The 26,638-nt window shown below is 37.7% G+C and overlaps 1 protein-coding gene across 1 annotated transcript in view; it reads right to left on the reverse strand.

Annotated features, from left to right (window-relative positions):
* The window catches only part of POU6F2 (POU class 6 homeobox 2), a 382,181-nt gene that overhangs the window by 338,822 nt on the left and 16,721 nt on the right, over positions 1–26,638 (reverse strand). Inside the window, exon 2 of the mRNA XM_073809538.1 lies at positions 23,402–23,573. Within this exon, the coding sequence (XP_073665639.1) occupies positions 23,402–23,567 (166 nt within the window). The 5' untranslated portion in view covers positions 23,568–23,573. The remainder of the gene's footprint in view (positions 1–23,401; positions 23,574–26,638) is intronic.

Consider the following 26,638-nt stretch of genomic DNA (forward strand, 5'->3'; position numbering starts at 1 on the left):
CACAAAAAAACTAAAAGCTCCCAGGAAGTAATTTTTGCATATAATTGTATTCTTCAAATTTTCTTCTAGTTTTGATTGTGAAGTTCTTCTACTAATGTTTCAAAAGAAGATACACTTTGTTGCAAATTACCGCCTAGAAGATCTGGAGTACATACAACTCTATGTGTTCATGAATATTCAATACACAAACCTCTCCGCTTATAGACTTAGGGGGTTGATGATTTTGTTTTATTTTTATCTAGAAAGCAAACATTGAAACAAAAGTCTGTGGATAGCTGCTAAAGACTCACCTCATATGGTTATTGTGAGAATAAGAAAAAAATTCATTTGGGGGGATGTATTTATTTTATTTCATAATTTCTCTAAGCAAGTGGAAGCATCTCTGGGAAAGATTTCCTCAGTGCCTAGGCTGGAAGAATATGATAAAACATCTGGGGACATGGCACAGGGTACCCAGAGCTTCCCCTGGATCAGTAGTCAGAGGATCAACAGGGTGATATGCAGCTCTGTCTGGATGGTGGGCGCCCACTGCCATGAACTATCCAGCTGCGGGCTGAGGAACCGAATAGGGTTGGCCCCTGATGATTGACACTCCAGATGCCCAGCCAGATCTCAACCAGCAACCAGGCTAGGCTAGAAGTGGGGACTATTAAAGGAGGGGGGAAAGGGAAAGAGGAAGAAAACAACCAAAGGAAACATCTCAGGTTCCTCAGACCCTCAACCACGTATACACTATATACACTACATGCCAAGATAATACCAAGTGCTTTAACTCCTTCAACTATCACAATCACCACCTGAGGCGGGGACTACGGTGATCCTCATGTTACAGATGAAGGTCACAAATGTTACATAGCAGCTAAGTGGCAAAGCTGGGGAACTGAGCCTTCTTGAGACCAGTTCCAGAATCACAGTCATATTCCATTGTGCTGAAACCATCTGTCCCTACAGATTATACTCTACTCTTTTGATCTTGCTTGGTACTCTGAGAGGCTGCCCTATATGGACTACATCAAAACCTTTCTTTCCGACTGGTTTCCAGTTGGGTGTTGTTAATGCAGGGAGGGAAGAGACTAAAATTGGGATATTTAGTACCTCGCCTCCCTTGTGGGGTCCTGGAACGGCTACATCCCCCAACAGAGGTGGTCCTTTCCAAATAACACTCTCTTTCAGGGTTGTTGTATCTGTCCTTTCCTTCACCCTTTCAGGGTAACTTTACCCTTTCAGGAAAGGGACAGAGTATTGGTCCAAGGGTGAGGAGGTCCAAGGGCCCAAGAGTGATCAGGGCACGTGTTACTAAGTACATTTCTGAGTACATGTCTACTATCCTTTGTATTTCCCTACATTCTATCCAAACTTTTGTAAGTAGTACCATTACTAAACTTTCCCCAGTTTACCTAATTTGACCCTGCCATCTCTTTCCTGCCAGGATCCTGATGAAAACAGCTACTATATTATTCTGCCATGTATAAACGATTGTTGGTCCTTAGATAACCAGCCAACTCAAAAGAAAACATTTTCCCATCATACTTTTAACATGTTTTATTTGCTCTATCTAGCAAAGTCTATGGAAGTTTATAAATATGGGAAATTTAATACTGATGTCTTTTTATATAAAGAGCTCACAAAAAGCAATAAGAAAAATGATGGATTCCCCCGTAGTGGTCAAGACCAAGCAATTCAGAGAGGAATTACCAATAACCAAAAATAACAAAAAGAAGATTTAAGCTGGATTAGTTATCAAAGAAATGTAAAGTAAAAAAGATATCATTTCTCACCTTTCAAATTATCAAAGATAAAAATCAGGTTTATATAAGGAATCAGAAAATGGACAGTCTCAAATACTGTTCGTGGATATAAATATTTGTATATCCTTTCTGAGAGCCTTAAAATATGCACACCTCTTAGTCTAGTAATTCTACTTAATAAATTAATAATATTAATTTATCCTAAGGAAATGATTAAAGGTGTAAACAAAATCTTATCTACAAAAGTATTCAATTTAAAAGATTGGAATCTATCTAACTGTTCAGCAACAGATGATGGCACATGCATACGATAAAATACCTCAAAGTCATTTAAGGTGTTGCTATAAAAATGTTTGTTGGACTTCCCTGGCAGTCCAGTGGTTAAGACTCCATGCTTCCAATGCGGGGGGCGCAGGTTCGATCCCTCATCGGGGAACCGTAAGATCCCACATGCTGTGTAACATGGCCAAAAAATTTAAAAATTAAATAATAAAATAGGGGACTTCCCTGGTGCCTCAGCGGTTAAGAATCCGCCTGCCAATTCAGGGAACACGGGTTCAAGCCCTTTTCCAGAAAGATCCCACATGCCGTGGAGCAACTAAGCCCGTGCGCCACAACTACTGAGCCTACGCTCTAGACCCCGCAAGCCACAACTACTGAGCCCGTGCGCCACATTTACTGAAGTCCACGTGCCTAGAGCCTGTGCTCTGCAACAAGAGAAGCCACTGTAATGAGAATCCCGCACACTGCAATGAAAACTAGCCTCTGCTCACCACAACTAGAGAAAGCCTGCACGCAGCAATGAAGACCCAACACAGCCAAAAATAAATAAATAAAATAAATATATTTTAAAAGTAAATAAATAAATACAAAATAATAAAACAGAATCACAAATAAAATGTTTGTTTGCATAGAAGAATGTTTACTATATATAGTCCCCATAGACACAAGCTAAATAAGGAAAAAGCAGACTACAACAGCGTTTTATTTCAGCATTATTATAGATTACCTGCAGGTAAACATGGGGTATATCCTCTGGAATGCGGAAGCCATGTTAGTGGAGTTTGAAATTTACCTGAGTTCAATAGGAAGCCACTGTAAGGCTCTAAGTAGTGGAGAAAAAATGCTCATAACCATATAAATGCTGTATTTCTTGGAGTCTATCAATCAAATCCTGATAAACACCTACCTGGAATTTCTGCAAGTAGAAATACTTTGAAAATGCTAATTTATACAGCCATCATTGCCACTACTAAAGAAAGCCTGGGAGTAGTAGAGGGTTAGCTTGTAGACACACCTGGAAATCTACTTTATTATTAAGTTCTTTTAACTGGATTTAAAGGAAGTGTTTTTGTAAGGAGTTCTGTAGACCAGTATCTCCTACTGCTTATTTGCGCCACATGCCACAACCTACAGAGAATGGTTACAAGCACCAAGCTCATTTTCCCACGGTACCCTACTCCCCCTTCCCATCCAGGTGCCTTCACTGACAGCCCTGTGTGCGAAGGCTGGCAAGCAGCAGAGTTCTATCTTGGCTTCTCACGTATTCCGTGGGGGAAAGGAGGGCTGGAGGGTATTGATCCAAGGAAAACAAGATTCTGGGATAGAATTCTTATAATACTGAAAAGAATTTGGAATTCAGCTCATGACTTTTTCAGTTACTAAAAACCTCTTGGTCTGGCCACCATTCAAACAATATACAGTAGTTGTGCACATTTTAATTTGCTGAGTCCATATGCAAAATAACCACAGCTTCAATGTAGTTTCTTGCTCCCTCAATTTCCTCAACAGAATCAGAAAGAAGCTTATGCTTCGTTTATATCTCCATCTGTCTAAAGCACAGAATACTCATTCTTGCTTCTGATGACCCTTTTTTATAGAAATTATGAGACAGTAGAAAATGTGGAATCAACTTTTATAAGAATTCAAGATGCTTGAAGAGGAAGTATCCTAGACATAACCAGAAAAAACTGAGGTAAAACCCCTCAAATGTAGAATTTAATTTTTAAATGTGGTTAGAAAATTGTGGTACAGACAATTTTCTTATAAATGACAACAGTTACATGAAATGACTTCAAACATACCAACTTTCTTTCACCAGCTCATCCTTCTTTAGAATGTCTAGTGGTACACATAAAGGCTCAGAAATGGTTTACTGTAACTGAAATTTCTGTCTGCTATTACCAAAGAGAAATGTATTGAACTTAATATGTTAGGTTTGGGAAATCTATTTTCACTTGCTATAACCAATGGTCTGTCATAAGTGTGGACATAGTGGTCTTCCAGATTCTATCTTCCATCTGCCCCTGACACCCTAAGATGAGACTTCCTTTATTTTTTTCATGTTTATAAAGACCCAGTTTCCAAAATCTAAACTAAACCTCTTAGTCTCTATGAGAAAAATGAAAGTGATAAAAGTTTCACTAGGAATAAACACACAAATATCTAGAAGATATTGAGCTATGCTCATTAGATGGTTAAGTTACCCCCTGTTTAACCTTGCCTCAAACAAGGTCTTTTAATTCATTAGGAATATTTGTTCACTAAATAAGAGGACAGTGCCTCCAAAATGCATTTATTTATTTTAATTTATCAGAGAGAAAAGAAATAGATGTGCAGAAATAATATTGCCGTTGTGGTGGTTTTTTAACTTGTCCGCAATTTGTTGACACTCTTCTTATCAAAAAAGTAGAGCTTAATTCTCCTCTTCTTAAATATGAGAAAACCTTAATGACTCAATTTTAATGAACAGAAAGTGGTGGAAGTAATGCTGTTGACTTCCAAGGACAGGTTAGAAAACTCTAGTTTATGAAAGCCAGATTCCACCCGCTGTCTCTCTCTCTCTTTCATTGCTTGCCCTTGGAACTCAACCACCATACTGTGAGGAAGCCCAGGTCACATGGAGCCCGGGTCACATGGAGAAACACGTAGGTATTCCAGTCAACAACCCCTGATAAGGTCCCAGCCAACAGTCAGCATCAACCACCAGACATGTGAAAAAACAAGCCTTCAGACGATTCCAAACCCCAGCCTTTTAACAGCCTCAGTGGAAACCATGTGGAAGAGAAATGCACTGCCTCTACCAATCCCTTACCAAACTGAAGATCTGGGAGCAAAATAAATGTTACTGTTTAAGCCATGAGGTTTTGATGTGGGTTGTAATGCAGCAATAGATAATGAGAACAACCGTATCACTGTAACTAGAGTATGTGTACTTTAAGAATCAGTGGTACTTTATGTCCATCAACAGATGAATGGATAACGAAGATGTGGCACATATATACAATGGAAAATTACTCAGCCATAAAATGAAACAAAATTGAGTTACTTGTAGTGAGGTGGATGGACCTACAGTCTGTCATACAGAGTGAAGTAAGTCAGAAAGAGAAAAACAAATACCATATGCTAACACATATATATGTGATGTAAAAAAAAAAAAAAAGGTTCTGAAGAACCTAGGGGCAGGACAGGAGTGAAGACACAGACGTAGAGAATGGACTTGAGGACACGGGGAGGGGGGAAGGGTAAGCTGGGATGAAGTGAGAGAGTGGCATGGACATATATACACTACCAAATGTAAAATAGATAGCTAGTGGGAAGCAGCCGCATAGCACAGGGAGATCAGCTCGGTGCTTTGTGACCACCTAGAGGGGTGGGATAGGGAGGGTGGGAGGGAGATGTAAGAGGGAGGGGCTATGGGGATATATGTATATGTATAGCTGATTCACTTTGTTATAAAGCAGAAACTAACGCACCATTGTAAAGCAATTATACTCCAATAAAGATGTTAAAAAAAAAAAAGAATCAGTGGTACTTTAAATCAAAATTTAGTAGAAGACACTTAGGGCTGGTAGTGGGCACTCTGACTGGGTCCCAGACTAGGCAGGAGGAATGGAAGGCAGCTGTAGAATGTTAGCCTGCATAGTTTCCCTCAAGATCTGCCAGCTTTGCTAATTCCGAGGGCAGATTTCAGTATCTGTGATGAACGGTCACCTGGCCCTACCCCTTCCTCTACCAGGAACACCTAATTCTTTACTCCCATCCTATAAAGTTGCAGCTGAACAAAACTCTCTCACTCTGTTCTTTTGCCCATGCTGTTTGCCCAAGGAATGGCTTCTCTGTTCTAACTCTGAGATATCAATTTTAGAAAAATGTCTTCTCTAAAGGCAGCTCTGGAGATCATGAGCATAACCAGAATAAGAGTTCTTCAGTTGCAGGTAACATGAACTTAGTCTTTTTTAAAATTTGTATTGAAATACAGTTGACTTACAATGTTGTGTTAGTTTGAGGTGTACAGCAAAGTGATTCATTGATTCAGTTCAGCAAAGTGATTTATATATATATATATATATATATATATATATATATAAAGATTTATATATATTTAGAAAGAAAATATATGTACACATATTATCTTTTTTAGATTCTTTTCCATTATAGGTTATTACAAGATATTGAGTACAGCTCCCTGTGCTATACAGTAGGCCCTTGTTGTTATCTACTCCATATATAGTAATGTGTATATTTTAATCCCGAACTCCTAATTTCTCCCTCCCCCTCTTTCCTCGTTGGTAACCATAAATTTGTTTTCTATGTCTGTGAGTCTATTTCTGTTCTGCAGATAAGTTCATTTGTACCATTTTTTTAGAGTCCACATATAAGTGATATCATTATGATATCTGTCTTTCTCTGCCTGACTTACTTCGCTTAGTATGATAATCTCTAGGTCCTTACTTACGCAAAATAGAGAAAGGGAGAGAAAAGCCCTTGTTGTGGCTAGGGGGGTAGCTCACAGGGTCAAAGGAAAAAGCTATTGATCTAGATCTCTGAAAAGATGATAACAAAGACTCTAACAGGAATCAAGGTGTTAAAAACTAAGGACAGTCTCTGGGGTCACCACCATCTAGACGCGCTCTAGCTGTTTTTCTGTCCTGGGGTCACTCAGTTCAAGAGTGATATTCCCAGGAGAGAGCACCTGACTGTCTACTTTGGGGCACATACAATTCCCTTCTCCAGGAGAAGATGGAACATCTTGTTTGATAGTTCCACCAAGACTGTATCCAACTGGAGAGGTGTAATTTGCCAAAGTAATATCCAAATACTGTCCACTCAATGTCCACCATCACACCTGAACCTTCAAACTAAGTCACATCCCCTTATTATTCATTCCTATAGCATACAATACTTTTGCAGAGCATTTCTCACAACGGTAAATTACTAAATTTCCGGGCCATCATTGTTTAATATCTGAGTTTCCTATCATCTGTAAACTCCATGAAAAAAAAAATTCAATTCTGTCTAATTCATCACTGTTTTCTCAGCACCTAGTACAACGATTAGCACAAAGGTGCTCAATAAATATTTGTTGAATACGTGAACACTTTTTACCTTTGTTTTGCTATTCATTTTTGCTAATACACACATACACACACACACACACACACACATTCTTACTTTAGTTGAACAGTACACTCCTGTGGGTAGAGTCTATTTCCCCTTACTATTCAAGTAAGTATTTACCAAGAGTGGATGATGTCCAGAAACATCCAATTCAGAAGCAGTTTGATTCAAAAAACATTTATCTGGCACTTAATATATGCAAGATCTATTACCTGTCCTCTGGGGGCTTACTACCCAACATGGGAGGCAGACAAATGCACAAGTCATTATAATACTAGGCGAACACTGGAAATGGATACAAAAGGGGGTAAAAAATGAGAGAATAGTCAGAAAGCAAGAGAAGGCAAGATTCACTGTAATGTGGGAAAGCAGGAAGCTTGGCCCAAATATTTTTGACCACAAAAAAGGGTGGGCAGCAGACTGGGACACAATAAATGTTTTTGTATAAATTAACCCCTCAATGAGTTCATTATAAGCAACTTAGAGAACACATCAAGACAGTAAATGGTTACTTGCACCTGGCCTCTTTAACCTAAATGAAATGAAGTGATATTAGTTAACATGTGCTGCTATACAGAGTCCATAGATTTTTCTCTAAAAGGTTCATAACTCATAGGAAAAAATGCACCTCTGAAGGATAAGAAGACCAAGAAGCAAGATGTCCTTTCAGAGGGTAGCATAAAAGCATAGCCATTTTCTTGGGGCAGATCACCTTAAAGAAAGCCTAATAGTAAGCAAGTCTATTTCAATATTTAAACAAGAAGGTAAACTACAAATTCCTAGGCGTGTGTAAGACTGTTCAAGTCTTGAGGATTTTGAGGAATGGAAGATTTCTGAACCACCATGGAACATAAAGGCAGAGAAATCAGTATAAAAAAAAACAAGTCTTACATAGAAGAAGCAATTCTTCTCCTAAGCACTGACCTTTAGTTAGGACAGATTAAGAATTCAACTTTTTATTAAAGGATAAAAAGTTGGAAGATTCAGCTGTAGAGGGCAGTGCTTGATGAAAGAATCTTCTGGGCGGTGGCCAGAAGGGAATGGCCTAGGAGATGCACATAAGCGCTGGATGAGATGCTCAATAAATAAATCTGTACCCAACTCCTGGCATGGCATGAAGAGGTGGGTTTTATTCCCTCTGTGCAATATAAACTCCGCAATAGAGCCAAATCTTGTATTAGTTTTGCCAACAGTATCCTTTCCATGCTGCCATTACCCAGTGGCACAACCAAGTGGAAACAGATCTGTTTGTTTACCCAGTAAGAAATCCACAGAGGCCACGGTAATAAAAGCTGGTACAGGCAAGGGGCAGAATATCCTATACACTCAGAGAAGAAAGTCAAAACTGTCGAATAGACACATTATATATGAAGGGGATGATCAGTGCCACTGGCTTCAAGGAGAGTTTGTCTCTTCTACTTAATATGAACACAAATGTACGTTAATTCAATCTGAAAGCATGATTTTATATTTTTCAATATCATGGTATATTTATCGACATCAATTGACACATGTTAACGACGTGGTTTTAGAAGTGCCAATAATTTCTGATAAATATGCATAAGGCATGAAAATATATATAATTAAAAATATGTGGGGTTACCACAGTAACAACAGCAACAAACACAGAGAGGCGCTCCACTGGTGATCCTGACTACTGTGGCATCTATAAAAGGAAGCAGGTTTCAGTAATCTCAATCAAAATTCTCTAAATATCCTTAATAAAGGTAATAACACATTTCCCCACAAATATGACTTCAAATGTCAATTTAGTCTACTCAAATATTCACAGCATGTTCAATTCTTAGAGGTATTACACTGAAAGATTTTTGACATTGTAGACTTATTTTTGGTTTATTACTTTTTAAAAAAAATATGAAGGGCTCATTCTTGAAGATTAGAAAATCCTAATTAAACATTGGCTATAAAAATCCCCAAAGGTATGAAGATACCATGGACTTCTACTTGCAGCCAAGTTCCAATACCTCACCAACACATAACTAACATATAACTAACGCTTGGAGAGAAGTGCTTTACTTTTGAGGCAGAAAAGAGCTCCTCGCGAGGGCAGAGAAGACACACAGCCTAACTGAATCCACTTTATTTCTGGAGCAGAGATTATTCTCTCCACTTCCAGGTTGAGTTCTGGCTTTTATGGAGAAAGATTAGGGAAGCAGATCTGATCATTCAAAATCCCTGCCTCATCTGATCATTAATATCTGATCCACATTCTCTACAGGGTCACTTCTTAGTGTATCGGAAAGATACATTTGGTATTACATTTATTAAACACCCCCATGTGCAGGCACCTTACTTGCTTTCCTTTCTATAACCTTTAACACCCTATTGGATTGTTATTCTAACTCTCATGTTACAGAAGAGGAAATAGAGGCACAAGAAGTCATACCCCTGTGTGTAGGTCAAGAGCAGTGATTCAAACCCTGGTTACAATCCTTCTGCTGTATGCTTCTTCCCCTAGCTTCACGTGATTTCAATGGGACGTTTCTCTCTCTCTGAAATTTTGTGTAGCTCACCTGGATGAGGTCACAGAATCATCCTCTGAAAGATCTCTGAGCACTTAATTGGAGGCCAATGCTACATTCCTCATTTTGGCAACAATGTGGTCAAGGTGGAAAGGAATAAGTGCTTGGTCGGAGAGCTAGCAAATTCCATCAGAGAGACAGCTGTCCACCTCGGAGGGACACCACCCAAAGGCAGCCTGCCACCAAGGTATCCGACTGAACCATAAGTTAGAGACGCATTTGCTGTCGCCCACAGACATATGGTTTCATATCACTTCCCACGGCCAAAATTATTTTTAAAATCTCTATGATTTGAAAGACTTGCACACTCCAACGTTTCAAATTTAGAAAACAGTAAGATACAGAACTGTATCCTTGCTCACCACTTTGCCCACAGGCTCTCCAAGACAAAGATCGTGAAGTACTGCCCCGTCTAGAACCTGCTTGTCATCTATTTATAAGTCTGAATCCTGCCCTGAATGGACTTGGGAGTAAGCAGTGACTAATATTCCTGATGAAGGAAGGGGTGTTGTCATCAGGAGCAAAGATGCACAGAATTTTTCTTTGGCCAAGAGAACCCTGAATGCTGATGCTTCCTTAGGAAGAAGCATGGCTAATTCCAAATACCTCAGAATTTTGGTTGTTGGTTTTCTGATATCTGTTGCTAAAAATTAATCAAATTCTTTCTAAAAACGGCAAGTTCATTTTCAACTCTTAATAAAAGTGAAGTACGGCTGGTATTTGTTAGGTGTTGGTTACATTCCAGGCACTCAATAGGGCTCTACACGTGAGGCTCTACACCTCATTTCAACCTCAAGACTTTTCTATGAAGTAAGTACCATCAGTAACTCACTTAGAGGCAGGGAAGCTGAGGCTTAAACATGTATCTTGCCCAGCCAGCTGACAGGTAGCAGAGCCAGGCTCAAATCCAACCAGCCTACTCCAGAGCTTGCGCTACTAAATTTTATTGTATGATAAACAAACAAGAATCTTGGAAGGAGAATAAAGGCAGGAGAGAAAAAGATAAATCCACTTCTTGTTCCCTTTGCACACGACTAAGAGACAATTGCTAAAAAATTGCATTTGTGTTTTACATCACGAGCACCGAACTAATGAAAACCTTATGAATGTCATCTGTCATAAATCACTTCATAATCCTCTCTTCTTCCTCACTTTTTGGAGATGATAGTTTTTCTAATGTTTAGGCTATGACCAACAAACAACTTCTGAAATGCATGACATTGAAGATTAAGATTTCCTGAAGAGTCCTAGGACATGAGGAAGTAAAGAGAATGTCAATGTATAGTGTTGGTTGTGGGCTATTTGAGGGTGGGGCAACCCTGTCTTGTTCATTTTTCCAACCTGGAGTGGTGAGCTAGACTAGGTGATTGATCCTGTCTGATGTATTCTCCACTGAGTCCTCAGAGGACAGCTCCTGCCACAAAACAGATACTCACAAATATTTGTTGAGTGGATAAATTCACTTAGTTGAATGTAAAATGCATAAACTGTATAATATAGAAAAGACCCATGTAAGAAATAGGACAAATTATGCATTTCATTTCTATTACACCATGCCATAATTACATGGTATATAGGTACACCTCCTTTGTTTTGATATGTGAAAGTAGCACAAAAGTAAGAAAGTCGGCTTCAAAACACTTACTGCAAAGAAGAGAAACATAAGAAATGGAGACACATAGAGTTGATGAATATTCCTAGGAAAAGTAATTTCAAAGATCCAATACAGAAATGATCCCAGGATATCATGGTTTTATTTTCATCAGTTGTTATATTTTGAGAGGAAAAGCTGGTTCTTCTAACTCCTATAGACCTGCTCCTGTCCCACTCACCAGGAAAAAATAAAACTAGAATGTTTCTTTGTATGGCTTTGTGACTGTCAGAGAGCTAAGGAGGAAATGTGATGAATTTTGACAGGGAATAATAATAATAACTTTAAAACTCCTTTATTTATTCTTTAGTACCCTCTCTGGAAAAGGGCACATATAGTAAGAATGGCATAAAATGACAAATATAATGGCACTGTAATTTCAAAGAGTACAAAATGTTAAAAATTTGATAACCGTTGTAAACTAACCTCATAATTACATTTATATTGAAAATGTCATCACCTTTTACCTATATATTAAATATATGAAATCAATTTTTAAAGTGTTTAAAAACTGATTTCATACATATATTTCTTTCCTCTGACAGGTATAATTGTGCTATTTTGCTTTTACATTGCATGAAGTATTTCATTATATAAGCTAATTTCAAATATTGTTAAACTAAAAGCATTAAATGATTTTTACGTTCACTTGTTAAATGTTCAAATATGGTCACATTAAAGGAAAAATTTTAGCTTTCAGCCATCTATTTGAAAATTTTAAGTCCTCTTTTTTTTCCAGGCTGCAAAAGTGTATTACCAAATAAACTGACAAAACATCTCGACAACTAACAGAAACGTGCAATTTTAATGCCTTCTAATCTCACAAATCAATATGAGGTTTTTGTGCTTGTGCATGACCTTCTTCAAATTATCCCCCCATTTTGGCTGAATCAGAACGAGTGTGGGCTATTTGATAAAAAACCCTAAGTGTGTGAAATAAGAGCTCTCGCCTCTTCTGCCAGACTCCTCTTGACAGAAAGATGATAGAAGCATCACATCCCTGAGAGAGTAAATGCAAACTGACAAGAGATGAGCCTTTAGATGTTGAATATAATCTTGAATTGTGCTTGAAGTGTCTTATTATCTTGTCTTTTGATGTCTGAAGGGGTGGCTCATTGTTAGAAAAAGGAAAACCCTCACGTATCTTTGCTATCTTTAAAAATTGTTTGGCCTTTAACAACTGCTCTCCCAACGAATGTCCATTTCTCCTGACAATAAATATGGCAGGTCGTCGGCAAGTGACAAACAATTTACTTTACATGCCACACTTTTATGGGTTTTGAGAGCTCCTGTGGAAGTGTATTTTAAAAAGCCCAGAGAAATTAGCGGTATTACCAATGTTAAGTAGATTGGTGTCTGTGGGCATATACTGATGTGAAGTTACTCGTCATGGTTATTTCCTGCTGCTTCTGGTTTTATATCTCACGGGTCCTAGATTCAAAATTCAAGTTCTTTATTTATCATGGACTAAAAATAGCCAGGGAAAATTAAAAAAGCAACCACGAAGTCTGATAGATTCCAGAATGCACTCATGCCAATTTCCAGGGCACATGGCACTACTCAGAACAGTATACAAACAAAAATCCTTTTCCTAAGTAGGATATGCAGATCAGCATTGAGCTTGCTGAATTTTGCCTTTTATCTCAGACCCTTCAGCACTTTTTAATTTCTGCCATCCTTCTGGGTACGCTTCATCCTTCATATCTACCATTTGTCTTGTGGGTTTAGTTTTAACTTAAAAGTTTAATGATGTTCCCAGTCAATAGGATTCCTTAGCAGCTAAATCACACTCATGCTAGCTTTCTGTCACCGAGCCAGATTTTGTGAAAGCTTTCAAGATCTTTTCTCAGACCTCTGTCACTCTAAGAATCCATAAGAATTCTCAGAAGGACCATAAACTGTTACAGGGTTCAGATTATTGCATCATTATAAAAACATATTGATACACTACAAATGCCAAGATGGGCAGCTACCATCCTAGGCTAGTACAACCATCTCAATGCCATCAGCAATCTCCAATCTGACCAGTTTTTTGTTTTTTTAAGCAGGCAGCTGTAGACATTAATCCCTTTTAAAGCGATGCTTAGTTTTAACACTTTTCTGATTGCCTGCAGATTCCTATTGGATTGTTACGGAATTAGTATGAGCGTGGAATATAATAGGAGAAGTAAAGATCCCAAACTAAAGCAAAGAAATAGACCAGTATACCTGAAAATTTGAACAATTCCTTAGGTATCTCTTAAGAATAAAACTTGCCTTAATTTTAGAAGTCAGAATAAGATGAGCCAATCTACACCCAAAACAATGATGTACGTTTCTTCCCAAAAGTGTGTGAAAGTTTTCCCTCATAATCAAGATGATCCCTATTCTGAATATTTACCCATGCGTACATAACAGTGCAGTATATAAATATAATTAAATGGAGCCATTAAAATGTTAGCTTTATTTGATATTCCTTTCATGCTTCTCATTTTGAAAACTGGATATTTCCTTTTGGACATATTTCTATTTTGCTAAAAGAAATTAGATATACTAAAGAAAAAAATGCAGGTTTGTAAAAGGGCATTTCACCCCACAGACCGCTTCTGCGTCTATACATTTTTTAATACAGGAAAATGTGTTTTTCTATTCGATTTTTTATTTTCTTCTACCTTCAGTTGGTTTTGGCAAAAATTCACTCTGCAATAATAATTTTTCATGCTTTTTAAGTAGCTTCATGTTTGCATTTTTAAATCAAATTAATCCTTTAGCTCCTCTTCTACCTTAACAGTGATGTGCGATAACCCCAAACCATTAATTTATCGAAAAAAATCCTGCCATATTGATAGTAAAAGACAAATCACCACATATATGGCCATCAAGAACTGCAAAAGGAGATTAATTACACCACACTATTTTAACAGCAAATGTTTCAAAAATGATTTTTTTAAATCATATCAACCATCCATCCTATCTTGATATGTGTATATGTAAATGTATATTTAGGCACATGGAATTCTTACAGGAATGTGTAACCAAAATTACGCTTACTAACTCTTGCACCAATGCCTTTTACTTAAAAAAAGAAAAAGAAATGTTTATATTGTAATGTATGCATATCCCACAAGTAGACAAATATTTAAGTTCCCAAAATTTAGCATCTTCTCTAGCATGGGCAAGTTTTGTATGTTTTAAAAATGTATATCTATTCCATATAAATCAAACTGTGCAGAAAACCCCAAATCTCTTTACTGAATTAAACTGCACAACATCTAAGAAATCCTGTTGTCTCCTCTGCTCAGTGAATAGCAGCCTCAAAGAAGATACTGGAACTTGGATTAAGCCCAACTATGCCTGAAGCAATACTATAATATAACTAGTTGTCCTTTATTGGCAAGCTATTAATTTTATTACGTTTATCTGGAAACTATTTTTTAAAATATACATAGGAGAAGTATATTTAAGTGGTGTATGGATAGAGTGAACTAAAAGCTTATTATTATAAATTAGACTTCTTTAATTTTATGATAGAGAAAATACATTCATACAACAAATTTAGCAAGACAATTTGAAGTGTCACATGAAGACAGGAGAAAATATGAACACACAGTAGACACACATGTTTTACATGGGTAGTGCTACATTTATTCACTGTGCATTCACAGTGCCTAAGAAAGAAAATACAGGAAAACAAAAATAAAGTATGAAAATGATAAGAAAATGGAAAATGTGCATTGTTATTTTAAAACACTATATTAATACTAATCTTTAAATATGGGTTTCTTGGCTTTCACAAACTTTTATCACAATTGTTTTTTTTTCCTCATTAATAGGATGAAATGAAAATAACATAAGATATTTGGAAAGTACACCAATCTGGAAAATATGATTATTTCACAGCAAAAGAAGAAATGCTCAGAAAACTACAAATACCAAACAATGTCTAGCAGGACAAATACATTCATTAAATTGTTGAACTGCTTCATGTCGGGTATAATTGGTACATGATGAGTGTCCTAAAAATATCTTAATATTCTACCTCATTCTCAGGATAAATTAACAGGTTTTATTTTAATTATTCACCATCTTAAGGAATGCAGGTTTCATTACAGAATCCCATTTTCAAATGGTCTTCAGCATGACAAACCTCTTAAGAATTTAGTATATCTAATGTATTTAGTTATGTAATGATGTTACTTAGTTTCTCTAATTGTAATCTGATCATTTTTCTCATATTTTCAAATAGGTTTGATGGCAGTACAGTCCTCTAATAAAAGGGACGCAGACTGTATTAGTTATGTTGTTCCAGGTAGCTAAGTTTTCAATGAAAATAAAAACCAGTATGTTCTTGCCACTCTAGGACCTTAAAAGCTCTTTGACTAAGAAAAGTTGGAGCACGGATTTTCTTTCAAATCCTCAGATGAAATACAGACATTCATCTAACATCTAGGATTTTTTTTTAAGTATCAGTTAACAATTAAAAAGGAATGTTAGCAGCTAGTTAGCAGCTATGTGCCTTGACTAGGTAGTTTTTCAGAATGATTTCTGAACACTTACCCAAAAAGTTAATTTCCATTTCTCTGAGAATGACAAACTTTCTTCAACCAAAAGCGGTTCAGTGTTATTTTTTCCTGACCTCTGTGTTCGCACTAAAGACAGTCCATGTTTCATAGCTCACAATATTGCCACAACATAGAGTGAGATGTCACCAAACTAGTGTGCCCTTGTTTCATATTTGTATGAAATCTGACTATTTTTCAGGTGGACTATCTTTTTTATATCAGTTATTTTTTTTTATTGGAGTATAGTTAATTTACAATGTTGTATTAGTTTCAAGTGTATAGCAAAGTGATTCAGTTACATATATATGTACATATATATATTATTTTTCAGATTATTTTCCATTATAGGTTATTACAAGATATTGAGTATAGTTCCCTGTGCTCTACAGTAGGTCCTTGCTGTTTATCTACTTTATATACAGTAGTGTGTATATGTTCATCCCAAGCTCCTAATTTATCTCCCCCCCACCTCCCGCTATCCCCTTTGGTGATCATAAATTTGTTTTCTATGTCTGTGAGTCTATTTCTCTTTTGTAAATAAGTTCACTTGTATCATTTTTTTAGATACATTTTCTTCTGACTTTAAGAAGCAGAAGGTGGGAGTTTACATTTAAAATATTGAGTCAGGTCAACAGGCTTAATAAACACACCTCATCAGAAGCCCCCATATTGCCAAAGCCCAAATACTCCTTTATGAATGAATTTTAATATAAACATTACGTGAAGCTACTCCCAAAGAAAAGCCCAGTGTTGACAGATTTAGAACCTCATTCAGACTCATAGCATAAGGTATATGTGCAACTGTAAAATACCATCTCGAAACAAAGTATGCTCACCTATTTCCTTTTCAAAGAAAAGATATTGTAAATTTAAAAGGGAAAACATTTAAAAAGTAAGACTGAAATGGCTTTAATAAAAGGAAAGCTGAACAAAAACACCAGTGAAGTATAGAACCTAGGAAGACAACAAATGAGAAAATTCCAGAGCCACGTTGGCTGTTAAAGAGAAAACCCATCCACCCATCTGCTGGAGAATGGCAACTGTTACTATGAGCTTTCTCTAGCTACCTCTGCCTTTGGATATTTTTTAAAAATTTATTAACCTGACAGCAGGAAACTTTACACAGATTGCCCCCTGACAGGGTGCCAGTTTGGTATAAACACTTTGCTATCTTTTTCTTTAGCATAAGAAAATCAAGAAGCATGTGAAGTGGAGCCAGGTGCATATTTGGGCAAGCGTGCCGGCGCCTCTGACCGCCCCCGTTCCCAGGGAAGGCCCGGATAATCTGGAGCAGCCTCATGGCAGAACTGCATCCTCTACCCCTCCTCCTTCACATCTACTTTCTTTTTAATGTGTGAATGTCTGATGTATTATTAATCCCCAAACATAAACCAGCAAGGTCGCCAATCAAAGAAAATATCTGCTCTCTCACAAATTATCTGTTTACTGCCTAATAACCAGCAAAGTCCACTGCCAACAGTCACTTAACATCTCATTTTTGAAGTGGGGGAAAATATTTATTTGGTCAATTCTTGAAAAAGAATAATGCTCACTCTATCATTAAATCAGGTAATTGGGAAAGAAAGCAATCTACTTAAGGGCTGAGCCTTGGGAGCTTGAAACCGAAATGCACCTCTATTTATTAATTATGACATAAACTGAGCCGGACGAACTACAAAAACACTATGATGCCACGTAACCTTTAAGTTAAAACATCCCAGATGATAAAAAGACTACAATGGGATCATTTTAAGGGATGATGGTACAGAGTAGTGTCATTTCTAATACTTTGTCTTCTTTCAGATTTTTTACAGCACCATTTAACAACAAGGACAACAAAATATAAGCATCCTAGCAATCAAAATGAAAGAAAAAGTGTAAATCTGTATCAGCATTTTGATTCACTAATGTGTTACCAGGTAGTAGCATCCTCAGACACTGCAATATAGAACTTTCTTCTCTATACAGAGGTCTAACCTGAGTACCCCAGGCATGGCAAAGAGATGGAAAAAGAAGGCAGTGAGAAAGTCCCCACTGAATCTTACATCATGTATTGTGCACTTCCCTCCATCAAAGTGCCCCATAGAAATGAACACAGCTCAATGTAACGAACATGGTGTGAAGTCTGAACATCACTGCCATTTGATAAGAATTTACTTTTATTTCCAAGATTACACATTAATGCTATTTAAAGTGGATTTATTTATCAGTGCAGTATCTCAATGTTTTCTGGGAGTGGGGGACACTAAATTTGTCTAAACACACACACTGGACTTTTTAAAGAAATACCTTGGTGCAGTAGATTTTCTTAAATGTTAAGAAATGTCTCTAAATGTGCATTTCCCCCTCAGTAGTCAGAGAACAGCACCACAAGGGGTGTTTGAAGCACCACAAGGGCTTGTATGAAACCATAATTGATTTTTGGCAAATACCTTATCATGCATCTCATTTACTTACACAAATACAGGTTTCTACTGGTTTCTTTCTTTTTTTTTTTTTTTAAATAACTGGTTTAGCCTCAAATCTATTACTCGGATTAGTTAGTTGATTTTAAAAGATGCTGTTTTAATGTTTCTCTAACAAAACACACTCTCTTCAGTGAAAAATATAGTATGCATTTTCAATGGCTATAACATTGAAACTTTAAAAGATCCAGAAACATGGTTCATATTTTCAGTAAATCTATTTCTCTAGGGAATTTTCCTCATCAACTACCAGCTAAAACCCTCTTGGGCTTAAGCCCCATTACTGATTACTTGGCCCCAGCATATTTTATCAGAATATTACAAATATCAAGGCATTGAAAGATGTTTAAATAAAGTAATAAAGAGAGTGAGTGATGCTATAATGAAGGCCTCCACTTATGCACAGGCAAGAGGCAGGTTCACCACTGAGTGCAGTCCTTATAACGCCCAACCAACGACCTCCACGCTGACCTGCAGAGACCACTGCCTCAAGGGGTGACAGACAATTTAGTCCTTTATCCTTTTGTCATTGGAAACGACTCCACTGCCATAAATTCTAATCAAGTCAAACTGGATGGCAATTTAAAAAAAAAAAATCTTTTAATACATGTTTCTATGAGAAAGATAACGGAAAGGGAAGGAAAAGAAAAACCCTACAGATACTGCATTTTCTAGCTAAGAATCACTGACCCAACTTTCAACCCTTTTGCAATAGTTCACAGATAAGTGACGTTGAAAATACCCACCCTCACAGGTATCATTGCATGCAATTTCTTTTAACCCAGAGAAACACAATATCATAAGAGAAAACCAACCACCAATTTTTATTTCAGGCACAAGGTTTATAAACGGTTTTTTTGTTTGTTTGTTTATGTCTCAGCTCAAGGCTTTAGAGCTGTGTGCCCAGTTCCCGTGCAGTGTGGTACCACTAAGAAACTAACCCAGCCACCCAAGGTAGTTGGGACTTGAGGAAAAGCAATCATGAGGTTCAACTTGAAACAATAAAAATATTCCCAGGAGGAGGACTGTTAATAAATCATCTTTGGAATTTCAAATATATATGAGAGAAAATATTTAGTGCATGTTTTATACGATCTCACTTCCTCTGCTGAGACTGCATGGGAAAACTTTAGTACAGATATTTTTTCTAGGGATATATATTATTTTTATCCTTTCTGGGGCCATTTTCCTCACCAAGCTGTTGATGCTATCATTTGAATTTTAGCATCCAACTTGACTGAATGTGGAAAACTGAATTCTTGATGGGCATAACTAAAACTGAAGCACCACATTGACACGAGTGCTATAAATGTCACTGGAGAAACACAGCAACCTCATCCCTTTGAGACTGTTTGCCAAAGGCCAGTTTTGAGAGTGGTTTCCGATATGTACATCACTCATCACATATTAAATGACCAGCCCTGCATGGTATCACTCATCTGATCACGCAGCTGAAACACAGGGAGACACAGAACCAGATTCTCTGATAATACCTCCCGACGTGCAAGTCTACTCTCCTCCATACTGTTTCCTACGGCTCAGAGCTTTGCATAATACAGTCAGGAACTGAAAAAGGAAGAGTTATTCCACAGGCTTTACAAGAATAAATAATGTACCACTTAATGATATCACAGAGAACGAGCTAACCACACATTTCTCAATGAAATGAGGATTCATCCCTCCTAAGTGTACTTTAGTTTCCATGGCTGTTCAAGTTAAGCAAAACATTACCTCTGATGTAATTACTTTATAAAACACAAGGGCCCTTTTCTGAACTTTCTCTTTAGGCTGGCATATGGCTTCTGGTTTCTTCTGTTATTCTGAGCTGCTCAGAACACTGAAACATTCTGCAGAGTGTGTTTCCCTTTGGATGCTGTAAAGTGCAGAGGTGCAATTTAAGGAGAAGCATAAAAAGGCCCAATGGTTCCTTTTTATTTGTTTATAAACAAATGGAATTTCCTTTGTTTATCCATAGAGGGCATCCGTATTAGCCTTCCTCCTGTAGTTTTGGGCTGAAGGTGCCATTCTGTGAGAGAAACAGACGTCCTCTGGACTGCTAATTTCAACAAGACACAAAAGGGGGACTATACTCCAAAGAAATCCATTTATACTGAAATTTCGTGTACAATAAAAAATGGAACTCTTCTTGTCTCCTCTCACTGGTAAATGTCTCTCCACAAAAGTAAACAGACCAAGATATACAAAAAAAATTTGTCTTAATCTGCTCCTTTCACTCCAGAAGCTCAGTTTTCAAAAATACAATGAATATGCTGTAAGAGTGATGGTTTGAGAGAGTATGTTAGAAAAGCACTGTTTAGAGATAAACCTGGACGCTCTCAGTTATTCGTGAAGAATATAGTTCTTCATTACCAAGTGAAGAGTATAATCACAACTATATACGGAAACAAAAAACTTGAACATACGTCAAGTAAAATAATGATCCATTAAATTACCACCCATTAAGTGTTGCCAAAGTTGGTAGTAAACTAGTTGCTTTCTAGTAAAATTCTGAGAATTATACTAGAAAGTTTTAGCCAGTTACATAGACTAGAGTTCCTAATGCTAAGTCCCAATAATATTAAAAGGTGAGAGCATAATAGAACCAGTAGCTAAGGAAACCTGAGAGACCAATGAGATAATAAATGGTAAGATTACTGTAAAATGAAATGGACAGAATAAATATTCAGTTAATTTTCCATCGATGAGAATGTCACAATAAAATCACAGCTTACTTTGCAAAAAAGAAAAAAAAAAAGCATCCTTCTGGGCTGCTTTCTATTCTATCTTTCTCAAATTGTCTCCAATTTTTTTTCTTAAGTTTTCAAAACTGTTCATCTACTGATTTCTTTTAACCTAATAGGAAACTGGAAAATATTCACATTGTGTTTAAAAAGCACTCTAGAGACCAAATAAAAGTGAATAAACAAGAAATAGTAGATATAAGATGTAGATTTTGCTGGATTCTCTCGCACAAACTCAGAAGGTGAGTATTCCAAAGTAAAGATGAGTACCTTCTAAAACCTGCTAAGATTTCTAAACTACACTATGATTCCTTAGGTTACCCCGTAAAGATTCCACTTAAGATATATCTTCAAAGAACTTTTAATTCAAATTTCTTTGACCCGCCCCCAACCTTGGATTTTTTTAAGCTTATTTCTCTACACATGCCAATCAGTAAGAGGTGACATAACAAATCTATGACAATTTTCAACCTTGGAAAATCTAAACAAATGTTGAGAAGCCAAATTAATTACCCTTCTGTTGGTTTATTTGAAAAAAAAAACCAACAACAACAAGTTGAGGTTTTAAGTCAAAGTCCACAAAAAACATTTACTTTTAAAAAATGCAAGTAAAGTTTAGGAACACATAATCCATTATCTTCAGTTATGTTGAATTCACAATTGATTACTTTTTAAAAGTCAGAGTGCTTAGTATTAGTATATTCAACATCAAAGAGGCTGGAGCATGGCTTCTGCCTTCCTGCAATTTACAGTTTTATCTGCCTTCTCTCACTAACCCCTTGAAATGAAATGAGTGTTTTAGGACATAACTCTTCTTACACAGATAAAAACTCAGACTACAACAAAATATTTCTTTAAAGTAAAAATACTAAAACCTTAATGCCTAGGTATGGAAAATTTATGTCAGAGGTGGAATTGCCGCTTTTCAAGAAAGGGTCATATGAAAAAATTTCTTGAAACTGGCATCTCCTATACTCTTAACTACAAAACAGTATTTTACCAACAGAAAATTTGATACAGAAAGTTTCTCTGCAATACTCCTCTACTGTTTGACTGAGTGAGTATTTAAAATCAGAGGAACACTCCTGTGTTGAAGCTGGCCTAGAGTTGCCAAACTAAGCTGCATTTTTCTATAGTTATTTTTTAAGCTCATGTTTTTAACTGAATTAATGACTTTCTTAATAAAGGAGTCTATGCCATGATGTTGTGTTTCTTTACAGTTCAGGCACTTGACAGCTTTTAACCTGTTCTCTGCCTGATCAATACATATATATCTCTGAGATATATATATCAGGTTAGTATATATATGTATGAACAGGTTAGTATGTGTTATATATGTGTATAGATAATATACATTTAGTGTCAGAAGTATATAAACACTTGGAAATAATTAAAAGCAAGTGTTTCAGGAACAACTGTTCTGAAAACCTAATGTCCCTCTATCCCATAAAGTGCTTTCCCAGCAGAGACATCTATCACCATCCATCACTCAGTCACGCGCCTCAACACAGCCTGCTCCCCTTTCTGATTAGAGATCACAGTTGCTTGAGTTGGCTTACAGAGTGTCATCTGTTTGAATGACAGATGTCTTTGCTGGAGTGGCACTCTGTTTGTTCTTGTTTTGTTTACGAAACGAAGATTTCTAAAAAGGTTCTGGGCTGCCTCTACATTAGGATGAGGCTATAAACCTCTGTTAAAGGAGAGCGGCCGAGGCGAGGGATGCCAAGGACCTATTTTCTTCCCTCATCACCCTTTTAAAAGAAGAGATGTTCATTCTAATTGTGATCACAAAATGTTATGTCTTTGTGCCCTTCCCGTAGCCACCTTTGTTTACCTGGCAGAGAATGACCGCTATTGATATTTTTCAGTTCCCCTCTCCGGTCTTTTGACTACAGATAATAACTCTTTACTCTCCTTCCCCTTAACAAAAGGCTGCGAAGCAACCCGAAACCGAGTCGATATTTATTCAATAAACGTTAACCAATTCTCACAATGGAAGTGATTTCCTGACGATGATTCTCCTCTTCTTTTTTCCCCCATGATCTCTAGCCCGGGGACGCTAGCAATATCTGACCAGTGCAAAGGGGCAGGAGGAAGTTCCTGGTTGGGAAAAGTTTGGAGGACACCCTCCCAGCCAGCTGGCTTCATCAGCTGGGGTGGTTCAGCCCCTCCAAGATGCCAAGGTCCTCTTTGGTACTTAGAAGAAAATTGAATGAACAGGAAAAAAAAAAAAAAAGAGGAGGGGGTGAGGGCGTGGATGGCTCTTCCGGACATCATGGTAGGAGTGAAATGAAAGACCTAGACAGACTTACCGAAGAGCTTGCTGGGAGTGTCCTCGCTGTCATTTGATCCCACGGGCGCAAGCAGGGGCTCATTCAGCTCGCTGTCTGAAGTAGCAGCCTTGTCCTCACCTCCCAACTCCGCATTCATCTCACTCCGCACTGACAGCAAGGGCTTACTGACTTGTCCAGCTATCATTGGATCCTAGGATGGGGGAAAAGAGTGAAGGGGAGGAAAAAAAAAAGTGGCTGCTTGAGTGTGTGCGTGTCCTCTGTCTCCCTCTCCTCTTCTCTCTCTCTTCCACACACAGACTCTCCCTCTCTCCCCTCTCTCTTATCTCTGACTGCTCCCGCTGTTATTGCTGGCTGCAGTCAAGTGAAGAGCTATTACAGATCCGAGTTCTCCATTCCTCCCCACCCTATTAAAGCTCAACTAGCATGAGAAAGATGCAGGAGGCTTCTGAGGAAAAAAAGAGAGAGAGAGAGAGAGAGAGAAAAGAAAAAACTTCTTTGAAAGCAACCTAACCAACACAGCTTTAATTGTGGGATGTGCTTTTGTGCAAATGTTTTTACACCTTGTGCTGTCTTGAATGCAAGAAGAGAGAAAAAAAAAAAAAAGAAAGTGCGGGGTTTGTACTTCGGCAACAGACTCAAAAGGAAGGAGCACCCTAGGGAGGACCCAAGGGCTATTTTAGGAAGCCCTCTCCCTGGGGGAGAAGCAATTAAACCCTATCCCGAGAGCAGAAAAAAGAGACAGGGAGAAAAGAGTCGTCCAAAGGCTTTCAATGGAATGAAAGAGATTTCTTATGTAAATTCTAGCAGCACCCTTAGAAGTTGACTTCGCTGGTCCCAGATTTGGGACTGCAGCTGACCCCAAATCAAATGAACATTTGAAAGCAAACAATAAAAGAGATGAAAATTGGTTTACAGTTTTTGAAAGGAATTGGAAAAATACTTACAAACTCTGTTCAATAATTCGGATACCTAGAGCATCCTATGCCCAGAGCATTAAAGAAAAAGAAGTCAAAGATCACCTCCGAAAAGGCAAACTTTACCCCCCAATAATTTAAATCTGCTTTATCTTCAGCTCGTTAGGAGGGCATTTTAGGATCAGCAATATTTTTCCAAGGGCAGCCTTCTATTCCGTTTGCAAACTAAGACGCATGCTATTGCGGTGGCACAGGTATCAGAGGCAGAAGGGAGAGAAAAGCCGGAAGTGCCCCTTTTGCGTGTTCTGGGAGCTATTTATTGCCAAGTTCATGCTTAAATGGCTCCTGAGCAGGAGACAGGTGACCAGCGCAGGGGCAGGTAGGGCCGCATGCTGTCTTGTCCCATCATTACATTGGTTGTGGTAAGCCTGGGGTTATTTTTTTTTTAATGTATTCATGCCTGAAAAGTGAATTTGATATGACACATGATAATCTATGAAAATGTTAATCAATACAAATAGTTTAAGCTGTCATCAAATTCACTTCTTTAGTCAATACTCATACCACGGAAAACAATGTCACTGTCATCAGGGCTTAATTTGCACAGCACTTAAATATTGGACTCTGTGCATCAATGCACTTCTTCTTCAAATACTGTAGGTAAACACATTTTCTCCCTATTTAAGTCTGAAGCACTCAGCACGCATTTAGCTGAGCCAAATCCTCCCTTTTGAATACCTTGATAGGTCCACTGGAGGGCAAAATTAATACTTAATTGAATCTCACAGTCATCAAAATAATCAATACTTTTTTATTATTTATTCTTTACAGTCTGTTGACTGTTTCAAACCTCTGAGGGAATGGTGGAAAGGATTCATGGCTTTGAAACACTGTCATTTAACAAGGTAATTTTCAGTGGGGCATTAGGGGTTGTGAAACATATAATAAAACAAAAATGGTGGCTTATAATAGGAAGAAAGAAAAGAATTATATTTCTGCCATCTAACAAAACAGGATAAATAAAAAGCAAGTGCGGAGAGAGAGAGCAAGAAAGGAGGGGGACGAGGGATGGAGGAAGACTGGCTTTTGAAGGGTTTTATCATATCAAGAGCAGAGCCGAGCTTTCATAATGCTGACATTTCTCATCCTGACAATCCTAAACAAGTAGAAAGGATGAGATCGCAGATATCATCTTTCATCACATTCTCCAGCTTAAGAACCAACATGACAGCTTCTCTCCCCTTTACACTGTTAATTACTAAATAAAATACTACTCTCTGTCAGCATCAGATTATTGCAGATAGCAACCACAAACATTTCTCCATTGTCTCCCCCACTCGGAAACGGTTGAGCCCTACCTTGAACTCTTTAGAGAATAAATTAGGCTTGTCTCACTGTAGTGTAAATATTTGAAATGTAATCAATGTCATCAATACGGTCGATTCACAGTATTGTCAGCCTAAATTTGCTGGTGATAGATTAGCATTTCATTTACTGTGTTTGGAGGTGGAGGTTTGGAGCGCTTGAAAATGGGGGGTTGGGGGGAGGAGAATGGGGCAGGCAGAGGGGAAAGGAGACACAAAAGTCTCCAAATTTCCCCCAATTTCTTTCCTATGTATCTAAGAAAGACCACGTGTTTGGAGTCTTCTGATTCGGTAAGCAGAGCAGAGTGAGGTAGAAAAGGAAACATTGCCTTACCTCATAGCTTCACATGAAGGAAAGGGACCAGGTTTAAATTCTAGTGCATTTATTTTACTTTATAAAAGGTTGAGTCCGCAATCTCTCTGATCTAAAGGAGCGGGTGTGACTCATGCCTTTAAGACACCCAGTCTCTGTGGCCACACTGCTCATTGGAGCATTCCTGAAGATGGTGTTAATGGTAGACTTGTGTTTACAATGACATTCACTACCCTCGTGATAAGCCAAACACGGTTATGCATGTATCAGTGAGTACCTGGGCAGACTTAAGAAAAGGATATTCTATTCCTGCTTTATTTGTGAATGGTCAAACTGAATCCCGAATCCCATAGAGGAGCTGAAATGCAGCTGCTAAGTTCAAGTGCACTTAAATCTTTTAAGATGTTCAGTCTGGCTGATGTGTGCAAAGCATGTACTGGCAGATGGCGTATACTCACTGCCCATTAGCGCTTCTTCTTTAAATTACTTTTAGGTACCCTCATCCACGGCTAGGTTCCCAACTAGTGCCTCTCAGTGACCTGAGCTTTGAAAATTCAGGAGTTTGTCATCCAAGTACTCATCTCATTTTCATCCTACAAAATGCTCTACATTTTCCCATGATGCAGCTGTAGGCCACATATATATGTGCATGACATGGTTAAAG

This window comes from Tursiops truncatus, chromosome 9 (assembly GCF_011762595.2).
Source record: "Tursiops truncatus isolate mTurTru1 chromosome 9, mTurTru1.mat.Y, whole genome shotgun sequence".
NCBI lineage: Eukaryota > Metazoa > Chordata > Mammalia > Artiodactyla > Delphinidae > Tursiops > Tursiops truncatus.